This window comes from Amblyomma mixtum, chromosome 3 (genome assembly GCF_055824585.1).
Source record: "Amblyomma mixtum isolate Tamu chromosome 3, ASM5582458v1, whole genome shotgun sequence".
NCBI lineage: Eukaryota > Metazoa > Arthropoda > Arachnida > Ixodida > Ixodidae > Amblyomma > Amblyomma mixtum.
In genome coordinates, this window is record NC_143014.1 from 272,627,524 (window position 1) to 272,651,530 (window position 24,007).

Consider the following 24,007-nt stretch of genomic DNA (forward strand, 5'->3'; position numbering starts at 1 on the left):
GGAATTTGTAGACTGTTTCCACAGTGTGACTGCCTTAAGCGCTGTTCAGTCGTTTCCATGAAAATCACTGTTTGATTCCATCCGTATCGCGCCTCCCTGGTGAAAATTCCAAATAATTCCACAGAAGTGGCGAGTGGCACAAAAACATGTGGTGTATACCTCAATTTTACCCAAGGCAGTCCATTCTAAAATACATTCTAAAAAGTGCATTCTACAAGGCAGTACATTCTAAAAAAAAAATTTCCTATGGTTATCACAATTATTATGCATAAACAATCACCCAAACAGCAGCCATAAAATTCTGTGCTGTTCCAAAGAACAGTAATCTAAAAACAGAACTGTAACGGTGGTCTCAATTCTATACAAATTCTAGTTGTATAGAAATAAGGTATGTGGGTATCATGACAAACTCGATATCATGCCAAACAGAAGAGCACATAACAATGCAGAATGGTAACCGAAGGCACTAACGTAATGCAGGATGAAACGGATATACTTGATATGAGCGAGCTACCGCTTCCGCTTCCTCATTTAAATAGCATTACAGTGGTTTTGCATCGCATTCCCCCCCTATCTTGTCCCCCCTTCTTATGAGTAGGTAGGTGATAATCGAAGTGGTCACACGTGGTTTCAAGCACTGCCAAATGTGAGTGACTTGCACGGGCACAAATATTTACCCTTTTTTTTTTTTCTACACATTCTCTATGCCCCCACTGAAAAGCTTCCCTGTCATGCTGGGAAGTGTGCTTACCACAGCTAAAAACTGTAGAGGAAGTGCACTATGCATCATAAACAGTGTTTTTCTTTACATGGCTACATTTAAAACAGCGCGCCATTAGAATAACAGCAGTTAGAACAATCGCCTGCACAAAAAGCAGTGATTACAAGTAGCCTGCACTAAGGTCACGAAACAGGCCTTGGGAAGACAACTCCAAATGGACTTTTTCATGAACAGTTTTTGCTGATGGTTCTTAATGTTCATTCAATGTATAGTTCACTCACAGCTGCCTCTCTTACAACTCAATTCTCAAGTATATGAAGCAGCACACTACACAGTGAGAAAAGAAGGACAAGTACACTGGCACGAACCACAAAACCGAAAGCCAATAGGCCAATAGGCCAATAGGTAACAAGAGACTGACCTGTCACCCATTGAAAGGGTGTTGCTGGTTCCATCAGGCATTTCAACTTCAACCTGCCCATTGACGATGACAGACCAGGAGTCCAGCTCCTCTCCATCATTCATCACTACTGTGCCAGCCTTCTCTACCACTGCAAACACCATGACTGCACACAGCTCCCGTCGCACTGACAGTGTCATGTTGGCAAATGCCTGGTATTAGAACAAACAAAAAGACAATGCAGTGTATCAAGTGAAGGGTTCAGCCAGGTCAAAGGCTTCCCAATGCGGCTTACTTTCAACTGTAGCTTTACATACAATGATATGTGCTAAAAGACGCTCAAATATGTCATCTCAAAGAACAAATTAAAATATGGTCCAGCCATATAATACACATTCTCAGTTTTCAAGTGTGCTGCGTTCTCCTGTGCTTAAAAAAAAAGCAGACGAGTAGTTTTTCAGCCCCCAACAGGCCACTAACTTTCCTGGCATGCTTTATTGTGGATAGAAAACTTCCCTCACACTTTTTCAACCTTGACAACTAACACAGCACGAAGTAACATCCAATGAACGCATCCAATTAAACATCAGGAATGAAGCACGTGTCCACATAAGGAAACACAGGCTTTCACATTAAGTGTGGTGATTAGCAAGCTGGCTCAAGGCCAAGGCTGGATTATGTAATGGGTGACAGAAAGATCATGGACATTCAGAGCAATTTCACTGTATTTCTGATCCTTATATGCATATGATAACACACTGATAAAAACAAGCAAATTTAAACAGTATGGCATGCTTATTGATGAGCCAGCGCAACAAGAAATCCCAGGGGAAAAAATGCACAAGATTCAAAAAGTGCCGTAAAACATTTATACTCAAGCAGCAACCAGGAACAAAACCTGTTAAAGATAAAAAAAAAAGACTAGATGCAATGCACTTACCGGCAAAGGTTGCATGAACTCTAGCAGAGTCTCAATGTCATCATCTGTCCTGTCATTTGGATCCTTTTCAAGGCATTCATGATATGCATCCCTAACTGTTAGGCTCTGTGCAAAGAAAGTGGGCAACACCAACATTCATGACTGAACAAGACGAGAACAGAAGAAAAACTACAAAGTCACTTGCCCATAGAAAGCATGCAGCATACTCTAGGGATACAACACATGGCCTTGCCAGAAAAAATGGCCATTTTGTGCAGCCAGCACCATCCACAAAGAGAAGCCATTAAAGGGGCGTATAAATAAGAGCAGAAGCGGAAGCAAAGAACCATCATTCATTAAATGAAGCCTTTCTTATCTGGTGTGCTTATCACCACTTCATACTGCCTTATCACAAAAAATTAATTGGTTCCCACTGAGTTGATTTATCAGTCACATGAAAAAAGTTTCTATTACATGAAATGCGCGAAATTAAGGGATGCACTGACACAGAAACTACATGTTATAGTGCAAGCAGTGCACAGCCAAGGACGCAAATACTGCTGTCACGCATGCATAGTTTTCATACCTTTCCTCCTCTTTCATTCCCTTTATCCCCTTCCCCACATGTAAGGTAGCCAACAAGGCATCGCCTGGTTACACTCCCTGCTTTTCTTTTCTCTCTCTATATGCACAAGGTAGTAATGCATGCTGTTCAAGCACAAGAGACCATTACACCTGAAGGATACGAAACCATCAAAGGAGAAAAACCAGCCAAGAAAGGCGAGCACACAAGGAACAACACAGGACATAGGCTATGTCCTGCGTTGTTGTCTCCTTGTGTGTTCGTCTTTTTGGCTGGTTTTTCTCCTTTGACATGCCGTACCAACAGGCCCACCATTCTGCCCTGCTTCAGTATGAAAGCATCAGTCCCGACTTATATTTAGTTCTCCTTGAGCAAAATAAGGGAAACTCTGGCCTTTTCTCAACAGTAACAAAGCTAATATTTTGATTTACTTCAGACAATCTAAACCTCCCTGCCAGAAGACAAAACTAAGGCCAATATGAAACTAAGACTGCCATAAATATATGAACTTTGTCACCACGCAAAACTTGCCACCAATAAAAATGCAATGTGTGACTGTTTCTTCATACAATCATAACTGATGTCATCTGGAACTAAGCACATGAAGCAATGGCACAAAAGGCGCTTTTTAAATTTGAGTATATAGGTTTGCAACCCACTATACAGGCACATGAAGCAATTTCAACAGCTGTCCCAGCCAGAATGCTGTGATCGTGGGAGGGTATGTTAGGGACCTGGCTGTTATCTATATCTTGCTTGAATTGTCTAAGAGAATCAAGAAAGTGTACATCTACACGCAATTCTGAACTTCACAAACAACCACAGAAATCAATGCTTGTATCCCCATCTGACCTTGCACAAAATGTGTGTGGCATGTGCACGAGTTCAGAGTACAGCGTGGAAAGGTGTGTGTTGTTCGCTTCCCTCAAGAATGCAGGAGCCCCTCACAGTTCCCGTCAGGACATTGCCTGCCCACGCGGAAAGCAGTCATGTAGAAAGGAGGCTTCACGCCTTCTTTTAAAAACCCTCCAGGACTCTGATTTGGACTCCAGATGGTGACCGCAGAAGCTGACCACTGACTGCTATAGGTGATTGCGTTTAGACCTATGTAGATCAGTCAGGTCTCAGGTATGTGCCTGATTTGTGGACCGTATTTAGCATTCAAGTGTCGCTACGGTGGAGCAATTGCCGGCAGAGCAAAGGAGCTAATTTCAAGCAATTACACTTGAGTCCTGCAAGTGTCAAGACTATACAAGGCCCTTATTTTATTAGAACATGTATGGCTTTGAATGGTATCCTATTTTTGATATCAATGTAAAATTCATTCATAAATCCACAGGTCTGCGACAAATTCATGGATTTCAATTCTTTAGTGCGCCTAAACACAGGTGTTTAGTCCAATGATTGGCTCATTGGGGTTTAACGTCCCAAAGCGACTCAGGCTATGAGGGATGCCATAGTGAAGGGCTCCGGAAATTTCAACCACCTGGGGTTCTTTAACGTGCACTGACATCACACAGTACACGGACCTCTACAATTTCGCCTCCATCGAGATTCGACCGCCGTGGCCGGAATCGAACCCGCGTGTTTTGGGTCAGCAGCCGAGTGCCATAACCACTGAGCCACCACAGTGGCCCTTTTAGTCAAATGAGTTTAAGAGAATCCCCCAAGGTGGAGTAAATTTGTCACAACAGAGTAATTAGTTCATACTTCTCATGTCTGAAAACAAGCATCATTAAGCCCATGTAAGCACATTACAGTCCAATGTATGAAATGAATCGCATCTACTCAAGGACTTCCACGCAGAAAGTGCAACAGTTTTTGGTGTAGTGATGTAATGCTTTTCTAAATGCTTTTTTCTACACATAGGCAAAAAAAAAGCAAACAAACCATTGTCACAGCTAACAGAATAGCCTGTTATTGTTTTGACACCATTTCTTCCACTCCCATCCTTCTGTCGCATTCAGCCGTGCTAAAGGAGCCCCCGACAACACGCGTAACAAACGGCTACTACTTCATGTCATCTCTTTTCAAGCCAAAGCCAAAATAATCCTATTTAAGCTAGCTGAGATGACGAAGCAAGGAAGACGCGTGGAAAACTTCAAGATAACCGAGAAAATGCAAGCTACTTTGCTTGGGCTGCATAAATTTCTTGTCCGCATATCAAATAACAGTACACAGTGTCCCGGGTGATCACTCAAGGCAGTAAGTAAGAAAAGATTAAAACATAAGGTAGTTATGGCCCGAGAAATCTTTCCATGGTGCCTGGAAGATGCAGGCAGCCACTGATTCTGTATGCCAAACAATCAAAAATGCAGGACAGCTCACTCACGTCAATAGACTCGGCAAGGTCCTCCTCTTCATCAGAGTCTACTGTGCTTTCTACAAGGCCAGAGAGGTCGACCTCATTGTCCTCGAGTGATGACTGCACTGACTGCATCGTGTCTGAGCCCGAGTAGGCCGATGACGTGTCACTGCTACGCGAACTCCGGTTAGACTTGAGCAGCCCCTCTTTGTGCAGTGCTGTTTGCTGGCAGTCCAGGGGCAGCTGCTGCAATGGGCCAGTAGTCAAAAAGTCAGAAAAACTGGCTTCGAACAACAACAAAGGTTGCTTACGAATGAATGGAGTATGTACACTTTTCATTTGACAGGTAACAAAAAATAGGCCGTGAAATGCCTGTACAGCCAGACTCCATCACCAAGTGCAGAAAAGACGTAAGGGCAGCCATCAGTGCGCAGGACAAAGGTGGCACTGAGAGCTTCCATTTTTTGTCAAATTCCTGAACACAAAAACTGTGCAATATATGCAGATCTCACAATAAGAAGTTGAATTGGTTTTTTTTTTTTTTTTGGGGGGGGGGGGGGGGGGGGGAGAAGAATTTGTTTTATAAATGTCCAAACCACAGTATGTCACTAAAGATACCGAGCAACATGGAGCCATTCTCATGAGTTCATCAAGCAAATAACTGTACAGCAGACAAAAAAAAAATAAACAGTTTTTCAGGATGTGATAAGAAATAAAGAAAGTGAGAATGCTTTCTCATTCCTGCTACGTTTTTCTTTAAATGTGCAAAGGCAATGCTTAAAATATAACAAATCCACATTTGTCCACTGAACACTGCTATTACAAGGATATGTGAACCTACTGCATGCTACCTACTGTACCTACTGTAAAGGCCTGCGTGTTAAATGAGTATTAAGGTAACTCAGGTGCACTTATATTTACATTTTTCAACAAGAGGGAAAACAATACTACTTCAGATATAAACAAGATAATCCTGGTTCCCCTAACTATAAGCAACTTTATTTAAAGCTACATTTAAATGAGATGCACATTCCCACTTTTTCACACCTATTCAGAGCCAAGCCACAATTTTGAGCCTTTATATGCGAGACTTGGACACAAAGCATGTACACCCAAGAACAGGTCTGCACCTCATGTGCCTGTGCTTTCATAGTCAGTTTTGGAAAGCCAAGGAGAAATGAGACGCTGCAGGAGCTCACTAGGCAGCATGGCAGTACAAAACAGGCTGAACGTGCGAGGTAGAACTGGAGAATCCAAACATGACAGCCAGATTCAAAATAGAGTTTTTTTTACCTTCAGAATGGTATTTTAGTACCATCCACCCAATCCCAGGCTGTATGTTACTATATCTTTGGCAAACCAACACTGCGAAACACAAAACCGAAGGCAAAGGCACATGGACACTGCACTGTTTATTGTCATCTTCACTTGTGCATTTGTTGCATCAGCTGTATCTATCAATCAAGACATACCAGCCCGCATACAATTACAGAATGACCAGTTTCATCCATCCAATTGCACGTGACTGCATGTTGCTTTCCCTGCCTTTATACAACTTCGATAAAATCTTGACTGAAGCACACCGCTTATTGCCAACAATCTCATACTTTTCTTCAAGACAGCGAGCAATACGAGCAAGCATCCTGTGCAGACGTGACATGTGGGGACGTGACAAAGCTACAGTGATTGCACCAGTGGGTCACCAACCTGGAGGTGGTGGTGTGGGTGTCTTGTTTCAACAGCCACCTCGTCCGGCTCAAGGGCGAGCAGCCGCTCCAAGTTCATGGTGGTGCACGACTGCCGCTGCCCCGGCCGAAGCAGCTCGCAGTCCGGGTAGTCAATCTGCACAGCAGAGCACAGAAAAAAAACAATGGTCAAGGCAAGCAGTACATATAAGTTAAAGAGTAACTGTCCTCTGCACCATCTTCCTCCTGTTTCCCAACATTTCGCACGAGCAACAGGTCTTGATGAATCTGATGTCATGGGTAAAAAGGGTTGCACAGCAGATTACGGCTATGATAGAGAGGCAAGTAATGTTCATTTATGCATTGCCATTTTTCGCCACACCAATCAAAACTATGAATAAAAAAAAACAGCAGCTACAACTGCCAAACCAGCAAAGCAGGCACATTAAGAAGCTTCAAGCCGAGAATTACGAGGTTGGAGCATGGGATGACTCCTAAAAATGAAAACCACTGATTTGGAGATGAGAATAGGGCTGCACAGTCAAGTTGGCACATGCATGTTTGACACGAACTCCAGAAGCCATTACCATACCTTAAAAAAAAGAAAAGGTTGAAGACAGGGCAAGACAGGTGATAGGTAATGTAATAGTAATTTTTTTTGCACAGAAGTTAATGGTGGATAAAAATAAAATGCACATTCTGCTGGTAATAGTGTTTGATGCCAAGTTTTTATGTAGTGTTTACAATACACAGAAGTGATATCTTGGAAAACAACATTATCAGTGCAGAATAGTAATAAACAAGGAATGTGATAATCTGTAGGCGAGGCGTGTAGCTTCTACTTGAAGTGATTTCATGCTTGTTATGTTTCTCAGCGAGAATAAATGTGGCAGATTGTTCGGGGCAAGCATAAAGTATAAATTCGCACTGGTCAGTAATAAAAATAAAGCACAACTATGAACAAAGCTAGCCAAACAATTGCCATGTCCTTTATGTCATGGCAGAGATGCACATGAACCAAAACCACACAAGCATGCACCACCAATCACCTTATGTATCATGATGGACGCTAAACAACCCAAGAAAAAAAAAGCAGGTACGTTCATATAATATATGTCTATGCGTTAGTTATCGCGAACTAGGCGGCAGCGTACACATGGCTGACACAGGCAGACCGGCCGTATCCAGAACGTTGTTTCTGGTTGAGATGTGTCGGGTGTATGAGGGAGGGGCACACTAAACACAGCCAGGGAGAATAATCTTGAGTAAGGTAGTACGGAGGAAACTCGCATTAATACAGGCTATACCGCACCTGGGGCTGGGAGGAGAGGGAGGGAGCTGCAGCCCGATCCCTCCCCCTCACCCCCTGGCCACCACTCAAGCCGCCGCGTAATGTTTCCGGCCAGAAGACGAGGCCGTGGTATGGCTTTGTACGGGCTGCCAGGAGAGAACGGTGTAACAGGTCTTACCGTTCCAATGCGTTCATCCGACGTCGAGGACGTCTCTGACGCGGCGCGCTACGACCATAGCGGGAAACCGGGAGCCAGACACAAACGCCGCCGTCGATCCACTAGGCAGCGAAAGAGTAATCGGGTATCGCGTACCGATGAGATATCCGATAAGAAGCACAGTGAAAAGCGAATGCGTCCGACGAAAACGAGCTCGTCGACAGCAGCGCTGCCGCGCGAGCGGCCTACGCCTCGATGCAAGGAATGACAAGCGGACGGCGGCGACAAGACGCCTCAGTCACGGGAAACGGAAACCAAGGGTGCTATCATGGGTTACAGCGGAGAGTGAAAAGAAAAGGGAAATAGCGAAGGACACGCGTATAAAGGCGGGCGCGCTTGCGCGGAAACGCGCCGCCCTACGATACCGTGCCGATGCGTCGTGCTGCAGTCGGCAGGATGCCGCGGTACCGAGAGCGCGCACGCCACCCTGGTCAGCCGGACAACAGTCCCCTGGCCGTCAGAAACATCTGCTACGGCTGGATCGCGGCCGCCGCGTATGGCAAGCTCACGCAGTCATTCGTAGGGAGCTAACGTACGGACGCGGCTCAGTTCCAGTGACGAAAGGGCTGGCATGGTTTACTATCTGTAAACGTGCAGCCTACGAATGAGCAGCACGTGTTCAGCAGGAACGGCCAAGCGAGTGCTTGCTCGGCACACCTTGCGCCAACGGAAATGCGCACTTCTCCCTAACAGCAATTTTCTGCGAGAACATGCTGAAGATTGCATCTGGAGCTTGGTCAAAGGGTGTTCTTGGACTAAAAAAGAAAGAAAGGAGGGGGAGTATAAAATGCCGATAAAAATGGTAACTGCATAACTTGCAGAATAACGAGCGCCCTCTATAATTTTCCAACCAAAAACCCTCGTACGCAGATGGCAATCTCGCATCCTTCTTCGAAAAGGGAGAGGAGAGACGTCCCTTTATCTGTATGGGAGGGAAATTGTTGAAAGGACACAATAGAGCCGAGGCGCGAACGACAGGAGCGGGTCGAGACAGGTACTTGTCAAAGGAATGCATCATTGTAACTTTCCTTAACACTCTACCTCGACAGCTGGCAATGTCCGGCGGGGCTTCGGGTTCACGCATATTTAGGGGCAGCCCCGCATACCTTTTCGAAGAAGGAGACAGTGAAGGGCTGCTGACTCATCTCCCCTCGCGCTAAACCCTTCATGCAGCATTGCAGGAAACGAAAACGTGTCTGTGAACAAGGGTTTTTGGTTGGAAAACATCTTCCTGTAAGTCAGCTTTCCCGCAATTTTGCAAGTTGTCCATTAAGTTACCGTGGCGCGGACCGCTTTGTGAACTGTAGCCTAAACAGAGAGGAGCCTCGGTTTAGTACGGACATCAACATCTTGGTAGCAGTGGTAGGCTACCATTGACATCCGCGGCTCGACATGGAAGCCCAAGGCTTCGCGGCAAATGTCCCTTCAAAGGGGACCCAGAGGTCGCGGTCAGCTGCCTCATAACGTGGCATGGCAGGTGGCGAGCAGGAGCAAGGCGGTTGACTGCCACGTCACAATAGGCCGATGCCACTGCTATCCACCAGTAGACGACATCCCCGTGCAGAACGATTGGGCAGAGCGTCGAACCACTCGTAAGACACGGCAGACCGCACGAAACGACGACAACCTAGAGGAGCCCAGCACTCTGATGCAGCCACGCAGGGAAGTGAGCGGCACTGACTGCGCCCACAAAACGTCACAAGCAAAGAGAGGGAAAGACCCGGGCGGCCGTGTTTCCCCGTTTCCCTCCATACTGCGGAAAGAGAAAGCAACTTCCGGTGCACTGCACAGATCTTCGCCGGCAAAACAGACAGGTGGCGCGTCCCTGAACCGACGCGAGCGTGCACCCCGCGAATACAAAGGAGTCGCCGATAACCGGAGGCCTTTTCGCGGAACTTGGCAACAAAAGGCGCAGCCCAGAGTGTCGCGTCCGGAGGAATTGCCCGCGGAGGTGGAAAGTGAAAGTTCCTGCGATGGGAAGGAGAATAAAAACACGGTGCAAAGCTCCTTATAAGGTAAAAAAGGTGCTGTTGCAGCTTGCTTGTGTGAAAAAAAAAAAAAAAAGAATGCTACACGGTCACGGCACATTTCGGGAGGCCAGCGTTAAGGTTAGCAAACGACGTGTCCGAAGCCCGTGGCCCTGCCGACGCTTTGGTAGCCAATACGATTTTATTCAAAGGGTTTTCGCCTTTGCGATGCCTCCGCAGCAAAACAAATATTCCAAAGGAGACCGTCTATAAACACGGCCCGGCAGCAAGAATGAGCGCAACGTGTCATATTGTAGCGTAAATTCTACCCTGGCTCCACCTCGGGAATGGGCATCCATCAGCAAAATACCCCCTCTTCCGCATAGAGCTGCAATAGAGCTCAAGAGAGTTCTCAAATAGCACCTCATAAAAACAGCTTTGCACTTATATGAGAGAAGTGCGATATGAAGTAAGAACATGCGGTCTCTTGCCAAAGGACGCACTTCAGCAAGACTACCAAAAACGGCGGAGACACTTCGTTTGATCCAGTGACGCGTCGGATAAAGCCCGAGTAGCGAGCTCGGCGGTCACTAAACACGAGCAGAGTTTGAGGATGGGGCAAGGAACATCGCAAGCATTTACGATTCACTATGTCCCATCCTTTCCTTGGATGAGGCTATTTGATTTATGGGGGTTTAACGTCACAAAGCGACTGAGGCTGTGAGAGACGCCGTAGTGGAGGGCTCCGGAAATTTCGACCACCTGGGGTTCTTTAACGAGCACTGACATCGCTCAGCACACGGGCCTCTAGAATGTCGCCTCCATCGAAATTCAGCCGCCGCGGCCGGGATCGAACCCGCCTGGATGAGACGAAACGAGGGGATCCCTTCGGAGCGTAAGCAGCGCGCTGTCACGCTCTTACTAAAGCCCGCACGGGAGGCAAAACGAAATAAAGGGATGCTGTCGGCGTGCTCGAAGCCGTCACAGAAATTCGTTAAAATAAATGGCGGAAATAAGCACGCACTCCCAAATCGATATCATTGGTCACCAGCCTGACGTTATAAAACCTTCCTCCTCCTTGAATCCCCCCCCCCCCCAGCCCTTTTTGTTTCCTTTAAAATCACCGTGCGTACATAGAAAGGAAGGAAGACGGTCTAAAAGCGGCGGCGACGCTACTGGAGTCTCCGTCGCTCGGCCATTTTTCACATCGAGGAAGAGCTGCGCGGCAGCTATATGGAAACCAGGAAACGCGCGGTAGTGGGAACAACGGACCGCACTGTGCAGACTCGCCGGCCGAGATTCTCTCAAGAAAGCGTGTCGCAACCGCGTGAAATGCCGTTATCGCCGCCGCCACTCTCCGACAGCGCAAGCATAGGAGGACGCCTCCGAGTACACCTCATACAGAGACAGGCGGTGCACCCGTTTTACGTGCACGCACAGTCAAAACTCGTACCCCCTGCGATATCTGCCGAACGTGAAGACTGGTCACCCCATCGTCGAACGAGTTATTCACGCCCGAGGTGTCCGCCTACAGTACTGCAAAGCCATGCGGCGAAGCCAGAGACCGCAGATATCAGATTACCGCTTCACTGCTGAGAGCGACCGGGGCCTATAGCGGCGTTGCCTGGAACGCCAAAATACTGCGCGTACTTACTCCCCGGTCAGAAGTTTTCACGCGGCGTGGTTTGATTATGTCACCCAAATTCAGCAGTTTCGGCGCCCAGCTGAACGAGACCACTGCCGATGCAGTACGCACGATGTTGTCGCAAGCACATGCAGCTGGCGGCAACGTCACGCTGCAGCCAGCTCACAAGTTTCAAAACGTGTTATAATTTTAGATGACACTCGCTCGCTGACAAGTGCCGCCGGCTGAGTCGACGCCGTGACCCAGCATGGCGCGACCGACTTGTATCTCGAGTGTGACGCGAAGACGACGGGCGGCCGCGAACCCGCTCTCGAGTGCACCGCAAGCAGAGGAGCCACGTATGTGGGCGCGCACAAACACTGCGGCCTAGAGTCACTGCGGCCCGAAAACCTCGCCTTATCTGCGCAGTCCCACCCATCGTGCAGCTTCGCGTGTGTACACGTTTCGCACGCGATGCCAAGCCTTCGAGTGCCACGGGTTCAAACACTACAGCCGCGTATTAAGGCCGATTCACACGACGGACCGTTCGCCCGCGGCCCGCGCACTACGTGTGCATGCGTCAGCACTTTGAGGGGCGCGCTGTCGGCCGCCATCCATCCATGCATCCAGCGCGCCTCTCAAAGTGCTGACGTATGCACACGTAGTGCGCGGGCCGCGGGCGAACGGTCCGTCGTGTGAATCGGCCTTTAGGGACAACCAAGTGGACGGCCGGAGATCACCGGCGACCTTCGGAACCGGCAGCCGCAGTTCCGCTTTGGGAACGGCCACTCGCGCGATCTCGACAATGGCGCGCATGCAAGCGACGGCATATCCAGCTCCGTGCAATGTCCCGGCGCACGAGGCGCGTGCCTGAGACGAAACGAGGTCAAGCTTAGCGTGCACGTTCGCGGACGAACGCGCCCATGGTCTTCGGTAAGCAGAAACAAGGCTTTGCACCACGAGACAAAGCTTCCACGTCGCGCGACGAAAGAGGGAAGGAGCCAGTGTCCACGTATACACGGAACCACAACGCGGTGACAAACTTTGCCCATTTTCGGATCAGGAGCGGGTTTGCACGAAACTCTCAGGACATTCCGTTCCTACGCACATCTCTTTGTCCAAGAAAAATAAGATCTTAGAGGTTTTCCCACCAGAAGTACCAGATGTGGAACGCAGGACAGAGATCCTGCGGCATGACTGTGTCGCGCTGCAACTCACCCGGACGTCATCACGCCACAACACAAAACTGGCCTGCGTGAGATGATACGGCGCTTTGAACTGTGGTAATTACGAAATATAAGTGAAAATAATCAAGCCTGCAAAGCTTGCCGAAACGATACTACACCTGCATATCAACCCCCTTTCCTTTCTGTATAGCGCACAAAGTCAACTCCAACGTCCAAGTGTCAGCGAAGCACACTACTGCCCCTGAAGCCGTAATGTGCTCGAAATAAACATGGACAACAACACGTCCCTGGCGCCGAATTGAAACCACAGCCCTCGCACTTTGGCATGTGCAGCAGAGCTAACAAGCCGGACCACCCTGTGCATCACAAAACAGGGAGGCCCCCTGACTGAGTCCGTGCAGCGATACAAGCGACCAAGCGGGCAACATCCAGCACCACTGAGTCGCTCCCGAGACCAGAGCGCCGGCGGAACGATATCAAAACCGACCCCCACCACTCGCCACAGTTTCTGGTGAGTCAGCTTCCGCGCGGAGTCCAAAAACCTTATCGAAGGGCTGTCACCTCCCGCAGCGCAACGACGTTGGAACAGCTCAGAAATCGAATCAGCCGCTCTCACCCACGCAGTCGGGGCCGGAAAGTGGCCGCCGGGCGTCCGGAATTCCAAGAAAATGTCACAGCGAAGCATCGATGATGAATTTTTATGGCGCAAAGGCATCTGTGGCCAAAGGGCGCCACGGTACAACGTCTATTCTTCAGCTCAAAATGGGGTCGAAGGCCCATTTCCCAAGCATTTCGCCCTAAAGAAGCCGAGCACCAGGCAGGCAAAAGCTTGTACCCATTGTATCACCGGTGGGTACCCGGGGACACTGGGGATCGAACGCCGCACCACCCGCATGCGCGGCGGATGCTGGAACGAGTAGGCCACCGCTGCGGTCTGTGAAGTATCGAGCCGCACATGGTTCGGCGGTAGACATACGACACATACTAATTGACATATTTTCTTCCTTTTTTTTTTTTGACGAACAGTTATCTGATGTGTGACAGACAGAAAACTGCAAGAAAGAGCCATGCCAGTCTTCTGGACTTCTCGTGCCATGCCGATTCGCACACCAAGATTGAAAAGAACTATGAAGAAGCTGCACATCTGAATGTGTTACACTGCACGCTCCGTTTAAAAAAAAAAAAAAAAAAAGTCACATGACTCACGGCTTCGCGAGCTTCCAACCGCCAGCTAAAACTTGGACACGCGAATTCCGCCCCAGTGCTAGCAATACAACGGCCGGCGGGCCCTTCGCGACACGCCAGCGGGCCGCAGGGGAAATGGAGAAGATTCGATTTAGCGGCGTTCGACGAAGCCCGGCTCGGGAGAAGCGGGCAGCGGCTAGAGAAGCGCAGAGGATGTGTCGCCGCTGCCAAAGGAACCCAGCCCCAAAGCGCGCAACAGGAGCGATGAACGAACACGGCGACCTGGATTCGCGGTTTCCTCAATCGAGCAGCAGCCGCGGAGGCAACAGGAGGAGGATGAGGCGACCACGATGCGGCGACGAAGCCCGCGGTAGCCGCACGCGGCGCGATTGCCATCGCGTACACAAAAGGCGCACGCAGGCTCGCGTCGCCCATTGATAAGCGGCGTTTTTCTACCACTTTGCTCCAGCCTGTGAGCGTTATATATATATATATATATATATATATATATATATATATATATATATATATATATATTGCACACAGGCTCCTAGGCCGCTTTTTTTTTTTTTCAGCGCGCCCTCGACGCAAAAGGAGAGCGATCTTGTCGCAAAACGTCGGCCGCTCCGAAAGCAGCCAGAAAACAAAAACAAAAGCAACAACGACCGGCGGGATTAGGAAGAAGCAGGCCGCGAGCGAACGCCCTGGAATGCTCTCCCGTCTCTTCCTCCCTCGTGGGGCGCCCGCGCGGCAATCAGTTGATCGTCCCTCAACGCCCGGCGGGGATTTCGCACGCGCCAATTCCCGGACTCTGGGCGCATCACGCACCTTTCGCGAGAGCGGCTTTCGCGGTGGCCGCATCTTCGGCCCCGCGCAACGAGGGGCCTCGGGGCTCGAGATGGACGCGCGTTGTTTACCGCGCGCTGCTGATTCACGAGTGCGTGCATCTGGCGCCAATTTTCATCGCGCGCCTTCGGCGAAAGAATTGGCTCGCCAAGCGGGGCCACGAAGGGAATTCAAACCGTGCAGGAGCAGAGCGAAAAGCCCTTTTCGTTGCGAGCTCCGCTGATCCCAGTAATTACGCTCTGAGATCGTAATATGGAATTAACTGGAGCGTGAAATAACGTCGACAGGCCTGAGCTGAAACGATCCGAGTGTTTTCTTTGAAAGTTACATCTTCTTCGATGTTGACTGATAGATCTATTACTGCTGCGGTCTTAAAAAGGACCGACACGTCGACCGAAGAAATGCTCGTTACATGCACGCAATTCTGTTTTCTGCGCGCACGCGCTCATCGTTCATTGCTTTTCCCGTCAGTGGGCCTCCCTGCGAAGAAAACTGCATTTGCATCGCATTAACGGTTCCCAAGCGTGATTTCGCTTCCGAGGTGCCCGGCCGGTGATGGCGCCACGATCTGCAAGGCAGCGAGCCCACAACGAGGCGAACAAATTCGAGAAACCGTGCATAAACGGTATACAACATAAAGGGAAAAGAAGGGAACCTCCATCATTAGCACGGGTGAGGAATATGGCGGTGCATCGGACCAGGAGAGCCTTCCATCGCAAACGCTGTACAAATTGCGGCCCACGCATGCCGCTTGTGCGCAAAAATATTAAAGCAAATCTGAACGAAAGCCGAAATTAAACAGCGTCGGTTAATTTGGGATGGGAGAGTAGTGCCTAGCTTATCAGCCAATTAAAAGTAAAGAAACGCTCCTGCATAGGCGAAGCGTATTCCTCGAAGAAAAACCTGGACGACTGCGCGACTTTACATAGCTCTGTTGCAGTCGAGCAATTCAGCGTGCTTTGTTTGATAAAATGAGGGGGGCATCGCTAACACTCACTTTGCATGTTTCGACTTCTACGTTCTAGGGGGTAGACAGCGTGCGCTAATGATCATCTGCGACCAAGCAATTAACTGATGAGCTGTGGCGCAGCGAGGCATCCAACGTCGCAAGGCGCCCGCTGCCCCGCACCAGCACGTTCGCGTAGCTAACTTAAATACTTTGTCGAGCGAAGCAAGCTGAAAGGAGCAGCGCACAAACAGCGAAATCCGCACACTGATATAAATGGTGGACGGGGGATATAAACATCAAGCCAGCGTTCTTTCAAATAGAACCGCGGATAGGCTAGCTCATTTGGCCTCAAAATGAACGACGGAGCAGAGCACCTACCGGCAACCGGCCTTTCTGACGTGCTGATGACGAACCAATTTTAATGACGCAGACGCCAACTACTGCCGTTATTCGGTAACACTAGTGCAAATATTGAAAACTGTAGCGAAAAAAAAAAATGCAGGCGACACTTCAGAGAAAGGGAACATTCCAGCACCTGCGGCTATGTGGACAACGAAATGCTCCGGAACGAAGCAAGCGAGCGAGTCACCGGAAAAGTGGCCACAAAAGCAGCCACGCAGCGAACGGGCGCGCAGCGTCCATTCAGGCCATCCCGATTCAGCCGCTCCTCGCGCGCCGAGCGAGATTTCGTTCGTCCGGCACACGCACCTGCGTGCGCGAATAATAATGCACGGGACATCCGCACCGTCCGCATTTTGCATCACAAAAAGTACACAGCCACTTCCAGCACCCCCCACGGGAATGAGTGCTTTTCTTTCTCCCTTCCCCTCTGCTTCCGACGACGCGTCGCACAGAGTGGGCGACAGTCGGCAACAGCGCGGAAGTGAGTCAGAGAAAAGGCGAGATTTGAGCCAGCGATACTCCCTCGGCGTTCGCAACGCGCTCCGTCGTTCCGCAAGACCCGCAGCCGTGCCCAACCACTCGCTCGCGCGTGCACAGGCATGCAGAACAGTCAGCGCCCATGAGGACTCTCCCCTCCAGCAGTCGCGTCACTCCGGCGATGGGCAGGTGGAGAGGGGAGGAAGGGGGGGTTGCATACGTCGTTCTACGTACTACATTACGATGTTCCAACATAAAACACCTTCCAGTTTACGATAAATCCGCGGTCGCTACCAGAGGAAACACTCATGGGTTTGAGGCACGCCACGGCGAAGGGTTCCGGAATAATTTCGGCCACGCAGTGTTCCTTAGTGTGCACTGAAATCTCGGAACACGACTTTTTTATTATTATTAGTTCGCCTCCATGCGGCAGCCACTGCGGCCGGGAATTGAACCCCTGCAGTCGCGCTAAGTAGCAGAACGCCATTATCTCCGTGAACTGAAATTGGTAATAAAACTCGTCAGTGATAAGAAAAAAAAAGTGCCGCGCGTGAGGGCTGGGAGAAGTCCGTGATACAGATAAACTGCGCTAACGAAACGGCAACTGTCGAGCAAAGCAGCTCACTGAAGCAGCTTACGTCGTCGTGGATTTTTTTCTTTTCTTCACCCGCGTTGTTGTTCCATTCCGTACGCGTGTTTTTATTTATTTATTTATTTATTTCGCGAAGGTATATTTCCAGGCTACGTGCTGGATTCATTTTTCAAGCACGCGCTAGGAAGGTATGATAAATACGGCCGCTGATCTCGCAAGCGACTGTTCCAAACCAGGGCGCGCAAGAACTTGGAAGCTTCCAAAGCCGACCGTTATTTCCTGGGGCGGCGGGTAATTTTTCTACCAGGCTGCCTCCACTAGCCGGCATGACACAAACGAAACCTAATAACTACATGACATGTTGAATGTAGGTACTGTACGCTTCCGTCCGTCTTTATAGCTGCGGGTTGAAAGCTTGTATAACTTTTGCATCTGTTTTTCCTCGCTTGGCTCCCGAGTAGACGCTGAAAACGGCCGACCGTAAAGAAGTCTCCGCCGTCCGCTGCTGTGACACACGAGGAAAGAAGACGTACAATCGCGCTTATGAAACGCACCGGCTGTGACTTTCCATTTATTTTGGACATACTGCACGACAAGTTGGCCCATGCAGGAGGAACTTGAACCGAAAACAAAAAAGTGTAATTTGCATTTTAGCGCAAGTAGTCATGGGCAAAAGTTTGCGGGATGCGAATTCGCGGGGGAAAAAAAATATTGCTGCGAGGTCAGGCGCAGTACATTACTGAAATGCATGGGAACACAAGGAGACATGCGTGCTCCATCTGCTGCAAAAATATAATCTCCCTGTCTAGTGAGGCAGCGCAGAAATCTTTTTTTTTTTTCGTAAATCTGCATCCCGCAAAATTTTGTCCATGACTGCACATGCGCCTTGATGACTATTAGGGCAAATTTACAGGTTCCCGGCCACTCGTCGACCGTAGCAGTTTTAAAGGGGCTGCGAAACACTGCTTGGGGCGATACCGGCTATACTACAGGTGAATTCTTTATGTAACAGAGACACTGACTATAAAAGAACTACAGAAATCGATGCACAGGAACGGGAGTTATTCAATGAAGAAATTTCAAAATACAAGCAAGCAAAACGCTGCCCTCAACTCGATTTTGGCGGGGCTTCCCACTCCTATTTCGCTCTCCCAATGACGGCACCTGGCGCAACCAATCAAAACAGCCTGCCAGAGCACGTCGCGGAAGTTTGCACTCCATGGTTGCCTGCTCTCTGTAACTCGCTCTTGCTGAGAATGGCAGAGTCGTTTCCATGCCAGAGCCCCTAGTTGTGTATTTTTATTTTACTCGTTTTGCAGGGCTTTTATCTAAGACAAACAAGTTGTTTTTGTTGATCTAATATAAAACATCGACAGGTAACAAAATGTGTCTGTTTATTCACACAATTTGCAGTATATTCACTGCTTGGACAACGCCAAGCTCGCGCCAGGTGATGTCATATCCGCTGCTAAAACCCGCCACTGTGTGGGGACACCATCAGAGCCACGAATTTGTTTTTGGAAGCACATTAAAATATTAAAAAACGGAATATACCCGGTATTACCAATGCTAATAGCACCATTGTAACTCCCTGTACGCGATCAACAGGCGAAACAGTCAACTAAGATTGTGTTTCTGGGCCCCTTTAAGTCGGAAAGCCGAAACCTTCCTGCTGCGCTCGCTCGCGCGCGCTTAGATCTGTAACCAGTGGGCTGTTAACGAAACCCCAGAGTTTTGGGGAGGAGACTCTTCAAGCAGAACTCAAATAAACTACCACGTTCCCGGAACCGAGAAGAAGCAAACACGTGGCCAGGTTAGGGCGCAAACACAAATAAACGCGGGTCGAGAAGCAACGCTGCGAAGCACCGCCCGGGTCCGACGCGTGAAGCGGCCCGGCCGACCGAGACAACACTCCCGGGGGGGACCACGGGAGGGCGGCGCCAATGAAAGGCGGCGGCAGGCAGCGCCACCCGCGCGGGACGGAAAACGCTTTTGGGCCAAGTGCTGTTCCGGTGAGCCCCCCTGGCTTCCGGTCCCCGCTCCTCGTTCCCGCGACTTCCGCTCTCTCTCCGCCGGGGGCGCACAACGGGTTTTTTGCCAAGCCCCCTCCCTCCCCCAGTCACGGGCGTCCCGGCACTGATGCACTGGAGCGGCGGCACCCCAAGTTATGTGCCGTCACAGCTTCTTCGCCGAGAACGATCTCGCTCGAGGAGGCACAGGAGCACGCTACGAGCGCATTGACCAATAGGATGAGCACAAGGCTCGAGATGAACTTGCCAATGAAATTACCGAGCAAGTCCTGGCCAGGAAGGTGCGTCGTCGCGAAGGCGCGGACTCGCGATAAACCGCTCGTACACCCGGCCAAATGTTTAGCTGGCGTGCGTCACGACCGGTTTTTGCTTGCTCCTGTTTTTACGACGGAGCAAACTTGCGGAAAGATGCATATAAAGATCCGGCTTAGTGAGCCTGCGCTTAGATTCGATATTTTCTTAAGTTTGGTCTGTCATAAAGTGCAGGTGGAGGCAAAAAGCGGCCGTCACGCACGCCAGCTAAAGATTTGGCCGGCTGTACAGGTAGGCCCTGCAATATTCAAGGGTACAAAGTTTGAGCATCCACTTATTTACTCCCTATTTATGCGGGACGAGCACCATTTTCCCTGCTTCCTCACCAGTTTTCCCCTAGGCGCATAATATCCAAAAGTCATTTTCAACTTTAGTAGAGAAATAACCAAACATGTCGACTTTCTGTGCAAACTGGTTCTGTGCAAACATGTCGACTTTCTGTGCATACTGGACGGACCTGTACGCGCACACCCTTCACTAATTAGCCACCTCACGAGTGACACCGAAAGTCACTCCCTGTAGACGTGAGCCTAAGCTTATGACGCATTCTAATCCGACAAACCGGAGTAGCTCTCCGAATCTGCGAAGGCACAAGATGCTTAGGGAGTACAGGGACCGTACCGTCGCGGTACAACCCGAACACAGGTCCGAGTCCAAATCGCCCACTGAAACGTGCTATTGAATTTCGCGGAGCAAGAAAACTTGCTACGTTTTCTTGCTCCGCATTGCCGACTGGAATACGCCACCGGAAACGAACGGTACACGATTGTCTTCGGGAAACTTCGAACACGCTCCACACGCAGAGATAAAATGCACACACGCAGTCAAAAAGTTTTTAGAGGGGGATATATTTGCGAAAAATTTTAATTTCTTCGCCGCCTTTCCATGCATCCTGGAAGAGATACGTGCCGCACAATCGTGATTTCACGATTTACACACTGCACCATTAAATTCAAGAAATACGCCATGGATATGACTTCTTCATCGAAGTTGCCTTCCATAAACTTTTGATGGCGGGTGTATGTCATACAACTCGCGAAAGATGCAGCAAATGCCCCTCAAGTGAGGTCCTCCGGCCAATGGTGTCGGCCGATTGTCATGACGCCGCGGTTAATCCCCTTGAACCTACCAGCCCACTGCAATGTCACGCTAGCAGGTGCGACGGTATTAACCCGACGTCATGACAATCGGTCCCAGTGACGTTCCATTCGTTTTTTTTTTTTCATGGAATTTGAGGAGCAAAAGTTTGAAGAGCGAAATGGGAATTTTTACGGAGTTTCAGAGAATTTCAAGAACCGAAAACGATCTTAATATTTTACAAACTAGTTGTGTTTTCACGCCGCTTCAGGGAAAACGGGCCTGAAATAGGAGCTTCTGGGTCCAATTGAGCAAAATTTTCGGTTCGCTGTGCGATGTCAGTGCGCGTTAAAGAGCCCCAGGTGCTCGAAATTATTCCGGAGCCCTCCCCTACGTAACCTCTTTCTCTCTTCTTTCACTCCCCACATTCCTCCTTTTCCTTACGGCGCGGTTGAGGTTTCCACCGAGTAGTGAGGCAGTTGCTGCGCCATTTTCTTTCCTTAAAAAACCACTAATTAACGGAACATCCCTGATCCGTCGGCGCCATTGGTTGGGGGGCCTCCTATGAGGGGCACTTGTCGCTTCGTTCTTGCGCTGCACCCGGCCAAAGCAAATTCCAGTACGACACACGTCACCCCGCCGGTTCCCACGGCGCCCCTAGTGCCAGCTGCGCAAACAAACCGAGAGGGCGGCTGCGCGCCCGTACAAAAGCGGCCGCACAGAGACGCGCGTCCACTCCGCGCAGGCGCAGAGAGTTGCTTACCGGCAACACGCGCCGTTTCTCGGACACACGCCGCGACCGCCCCGCTCCTTCGGCGCCAAGTCACGCGTGTCAACGGCGTCGCGTCCGCAGCGCCCCACCGCAGCAAAGCATATCTGAATGCGTCGCCGTCCGCCCGTGCACCCCCACCGAGAAGGAGAGTAAAGCAGGGAACACATGTGCGACAACTTCGCCGACGCGCCGCACCGATCGTCGCGTGCGAACTGTCGTCCCACTGCACGCAGGGACACACGGAGCGGTGAGCATCGCTGCGCCGCTCTACCCAAGCTCCGCCCACAACCGCTGTCACACTTCGCCGCCGTGCAGCGGTGCCTCAGCGCTGCTTGTGATCGTGTACAAATATCCCAAGAAAATACAAGATTGTCTTGTTATCAGAAAGTCTGCTCGAGCAGCGACAAAGCATGCCTGCATATGTTGCGAGCTTTCGGCAACGGCACCGCTCGCGGGCGCTCCGGGCGACGAGCTCTGCTACTGCCTGGCTGCCGTGGTCGTCGCTAGGCCTATAGCCTCTTTCGGATCGAAACCGCAGCGGCCGGCGCTTCGGAAGTCGCCTGAGCTATAATAAAAGGCCTACTCCACACATCGCTCTACTGTCAACGGCATCATCTCACAATAAAGTAATAATATGGTCAATTTCCGCGACGCCTTCGGCAGCGAAGCGAGCGAGCGCCAGGCGAGCCGGACCCCAACGTCATGCCAGCGGCAGCTGCGGGGTGGTTGTGGAAAGAAGTTTGCTTGTATCGCAGTCGTTACCTTTAGCAGCAGCTCAGTATTGGTCAGCGATCCTCAAAAATGACATATTTTTCACATTTCTCATCCCAGGGTTTATTATTTAAGTCAAGAACACACTTTAGCTCGTTTTTATGACGCCGCCAGACGGGATCCAGGCTGGCCGGCCGGCCGGCATGCTCGGAGTACTTCACGTTCGCACAAGAAAGTACAAAACAGCCATGTACCAGAGAGGATGCTTCCTAGATTCGAGCAACGACAATGCACCTGTGCAAAAGAGGATCTTTCGGCAACGACACCGGCTGCGGCAACGCCGGGCGACGAACTGCGCTCTGGTCCCGGCTGCCCTAGTCGTCGCTAGGCCTACTTGGTTTCGCGTTGGAACCGCAGCTGACGGCGCTTCGGAAGTCGCCTGTGCTATAATAAAAGGCCTACTATTCACATCGCTTTACTCCGAACTCGTCCCATAATAAAAGATATGTTCGATTTCCACGACGCCTTCAGAAACGGAGCTAGCAGACGGCAGACGAACCACACCAAGTAGCAGCAGCACCGAAGCGGCTGTGGGATGAAATTTGCTTGTATCGCCTTTTACGAGCAACTCGGTATTGACCAACGATCGTCAGAAATGATGTAATTTCGACATGCATCTATCCCTGGGCTTGCTAGAACGTGAACCAGCAATACCAGTGCGTTTTTCAGTTGCCGGTGGCCGGCATCAAAGCTGGCAGACCGTCCCGGCGGCATGGCTCGGCCCCGAGCGCCCTGAGCCTCTACGTCATCATGACGCTGCCGCTCTCCGCGCTTGCATTGGCTCCCGCATCCCGTCGTTGCGTTTGCCGCATGCGGCTCGTCGTTGGCATCCAGCAGGTTGGACGCATGCGACGAGCTGCGTTCGGTCGTTGCGACGACGGTCGCAACGACGCGCCGCAGCGAATCGCACGCACTTTTCGCACATGTGTCCGCGCCTTAAGCCAGAGCGTCCGCGCCGCGACACATCCAATATAAATGCTAACAACGAGCGCCCGGATCCGATCTCTCCCCGACCCTTTTCCCCCGACTGCATCGACAATTTGATTCGCCTTTTTCGCCTCCTCTCCCTTTCAAAAGACGCCGGTGCGTAGCACACCCTACGCGCGCAATCGCGGGGTGCAGCCGCGCAAAAAAACAAAATCCGAGTGAGGATTTGCATCTCGGCGAACTTGGGCGTTCATTAAGGCGCCCAGAGTTGACCTTCCCAAGTGCGGCCGCGTAAGAAGGCGCCGAACGGCGGATGCAAATAAAGTCTCGTTCCCGCTACACGGCACACCTCTTGAAGAAGGACTGATTGGAAAGGTCAAAATGCAGGTGCCCACAAATTGTGCCCCGAAGTTCTGCGAGCGAGCAGCAGCTTACGCTGCGATCCGCATGATGAGGAGGGCAGCTCGACTCGTCGTGAGAACGCGCTACCACGACGATTCAATGAGACGTCGTTCAGAGAGCCGGCAGCGCAACTAATGGCAATAACGACGACGCGTCTGCCACTACGTGAGCCAATAAACGAAGTAAAAATAACGAAGAATTTTAAGGGCGCAATATATATATATATATATATATATATATATATATATATATGAAAGAAGCCAACAGCCACAGAAACCAAGGGGCACAGGGGATTTTTTTTTTGATTAATTTATTTATTTTGTGGTGTTGATCAATTTAGAATATTACTGAACATGTCATCGCTTA

General features: G+C 50.1%; 1 protein-coding gene across 10 annotated transcripts in view; it reads right to left on the bottom strand.

Annotated features, from left to right (window-relative positions):
- The window catches only part of LOC149354866 (rap guanine nucleotide exchange factor 6-like), a 602,352-nt gene that overhangs the window by 49,923 nt on the left and 528,422 nt on the right, over window positions 1-24,007 (bottom strand). For 8 of the 10 annotated variants that reach the window (XM_089583523.1, XM_089583528.1, XM_089583522.1 and 5 more), the window contains 4 exons: window positions 6,636-6,770; window positions 4,956-5,174; window positions 2,062-2,166; window positions 1,143-1,333 (listed from right to left, as the gene is read on the bottom strand). In XM_089583523.1, the coding sequence (XP_089439649.1) occupies window positions 1,143-1,333; window positions 2,062-2,166; window positions 4,956-5,174; window positions 6,636-6,770 (650 nt within the window). Of the gene's footprint in view, window positions 1-1,142; window positions 1,334-2,061; window positions 2,167-4,955; window positions 5,175-6,635; window positions 6,771-8,082; window positions 8,576-8,657; window positions 8,909-24,007 lie in introns of those variants that run through there. The other 2 variants (XM_089583532.1, XM_089583530.1) reach the window with 2 other exon arrangements.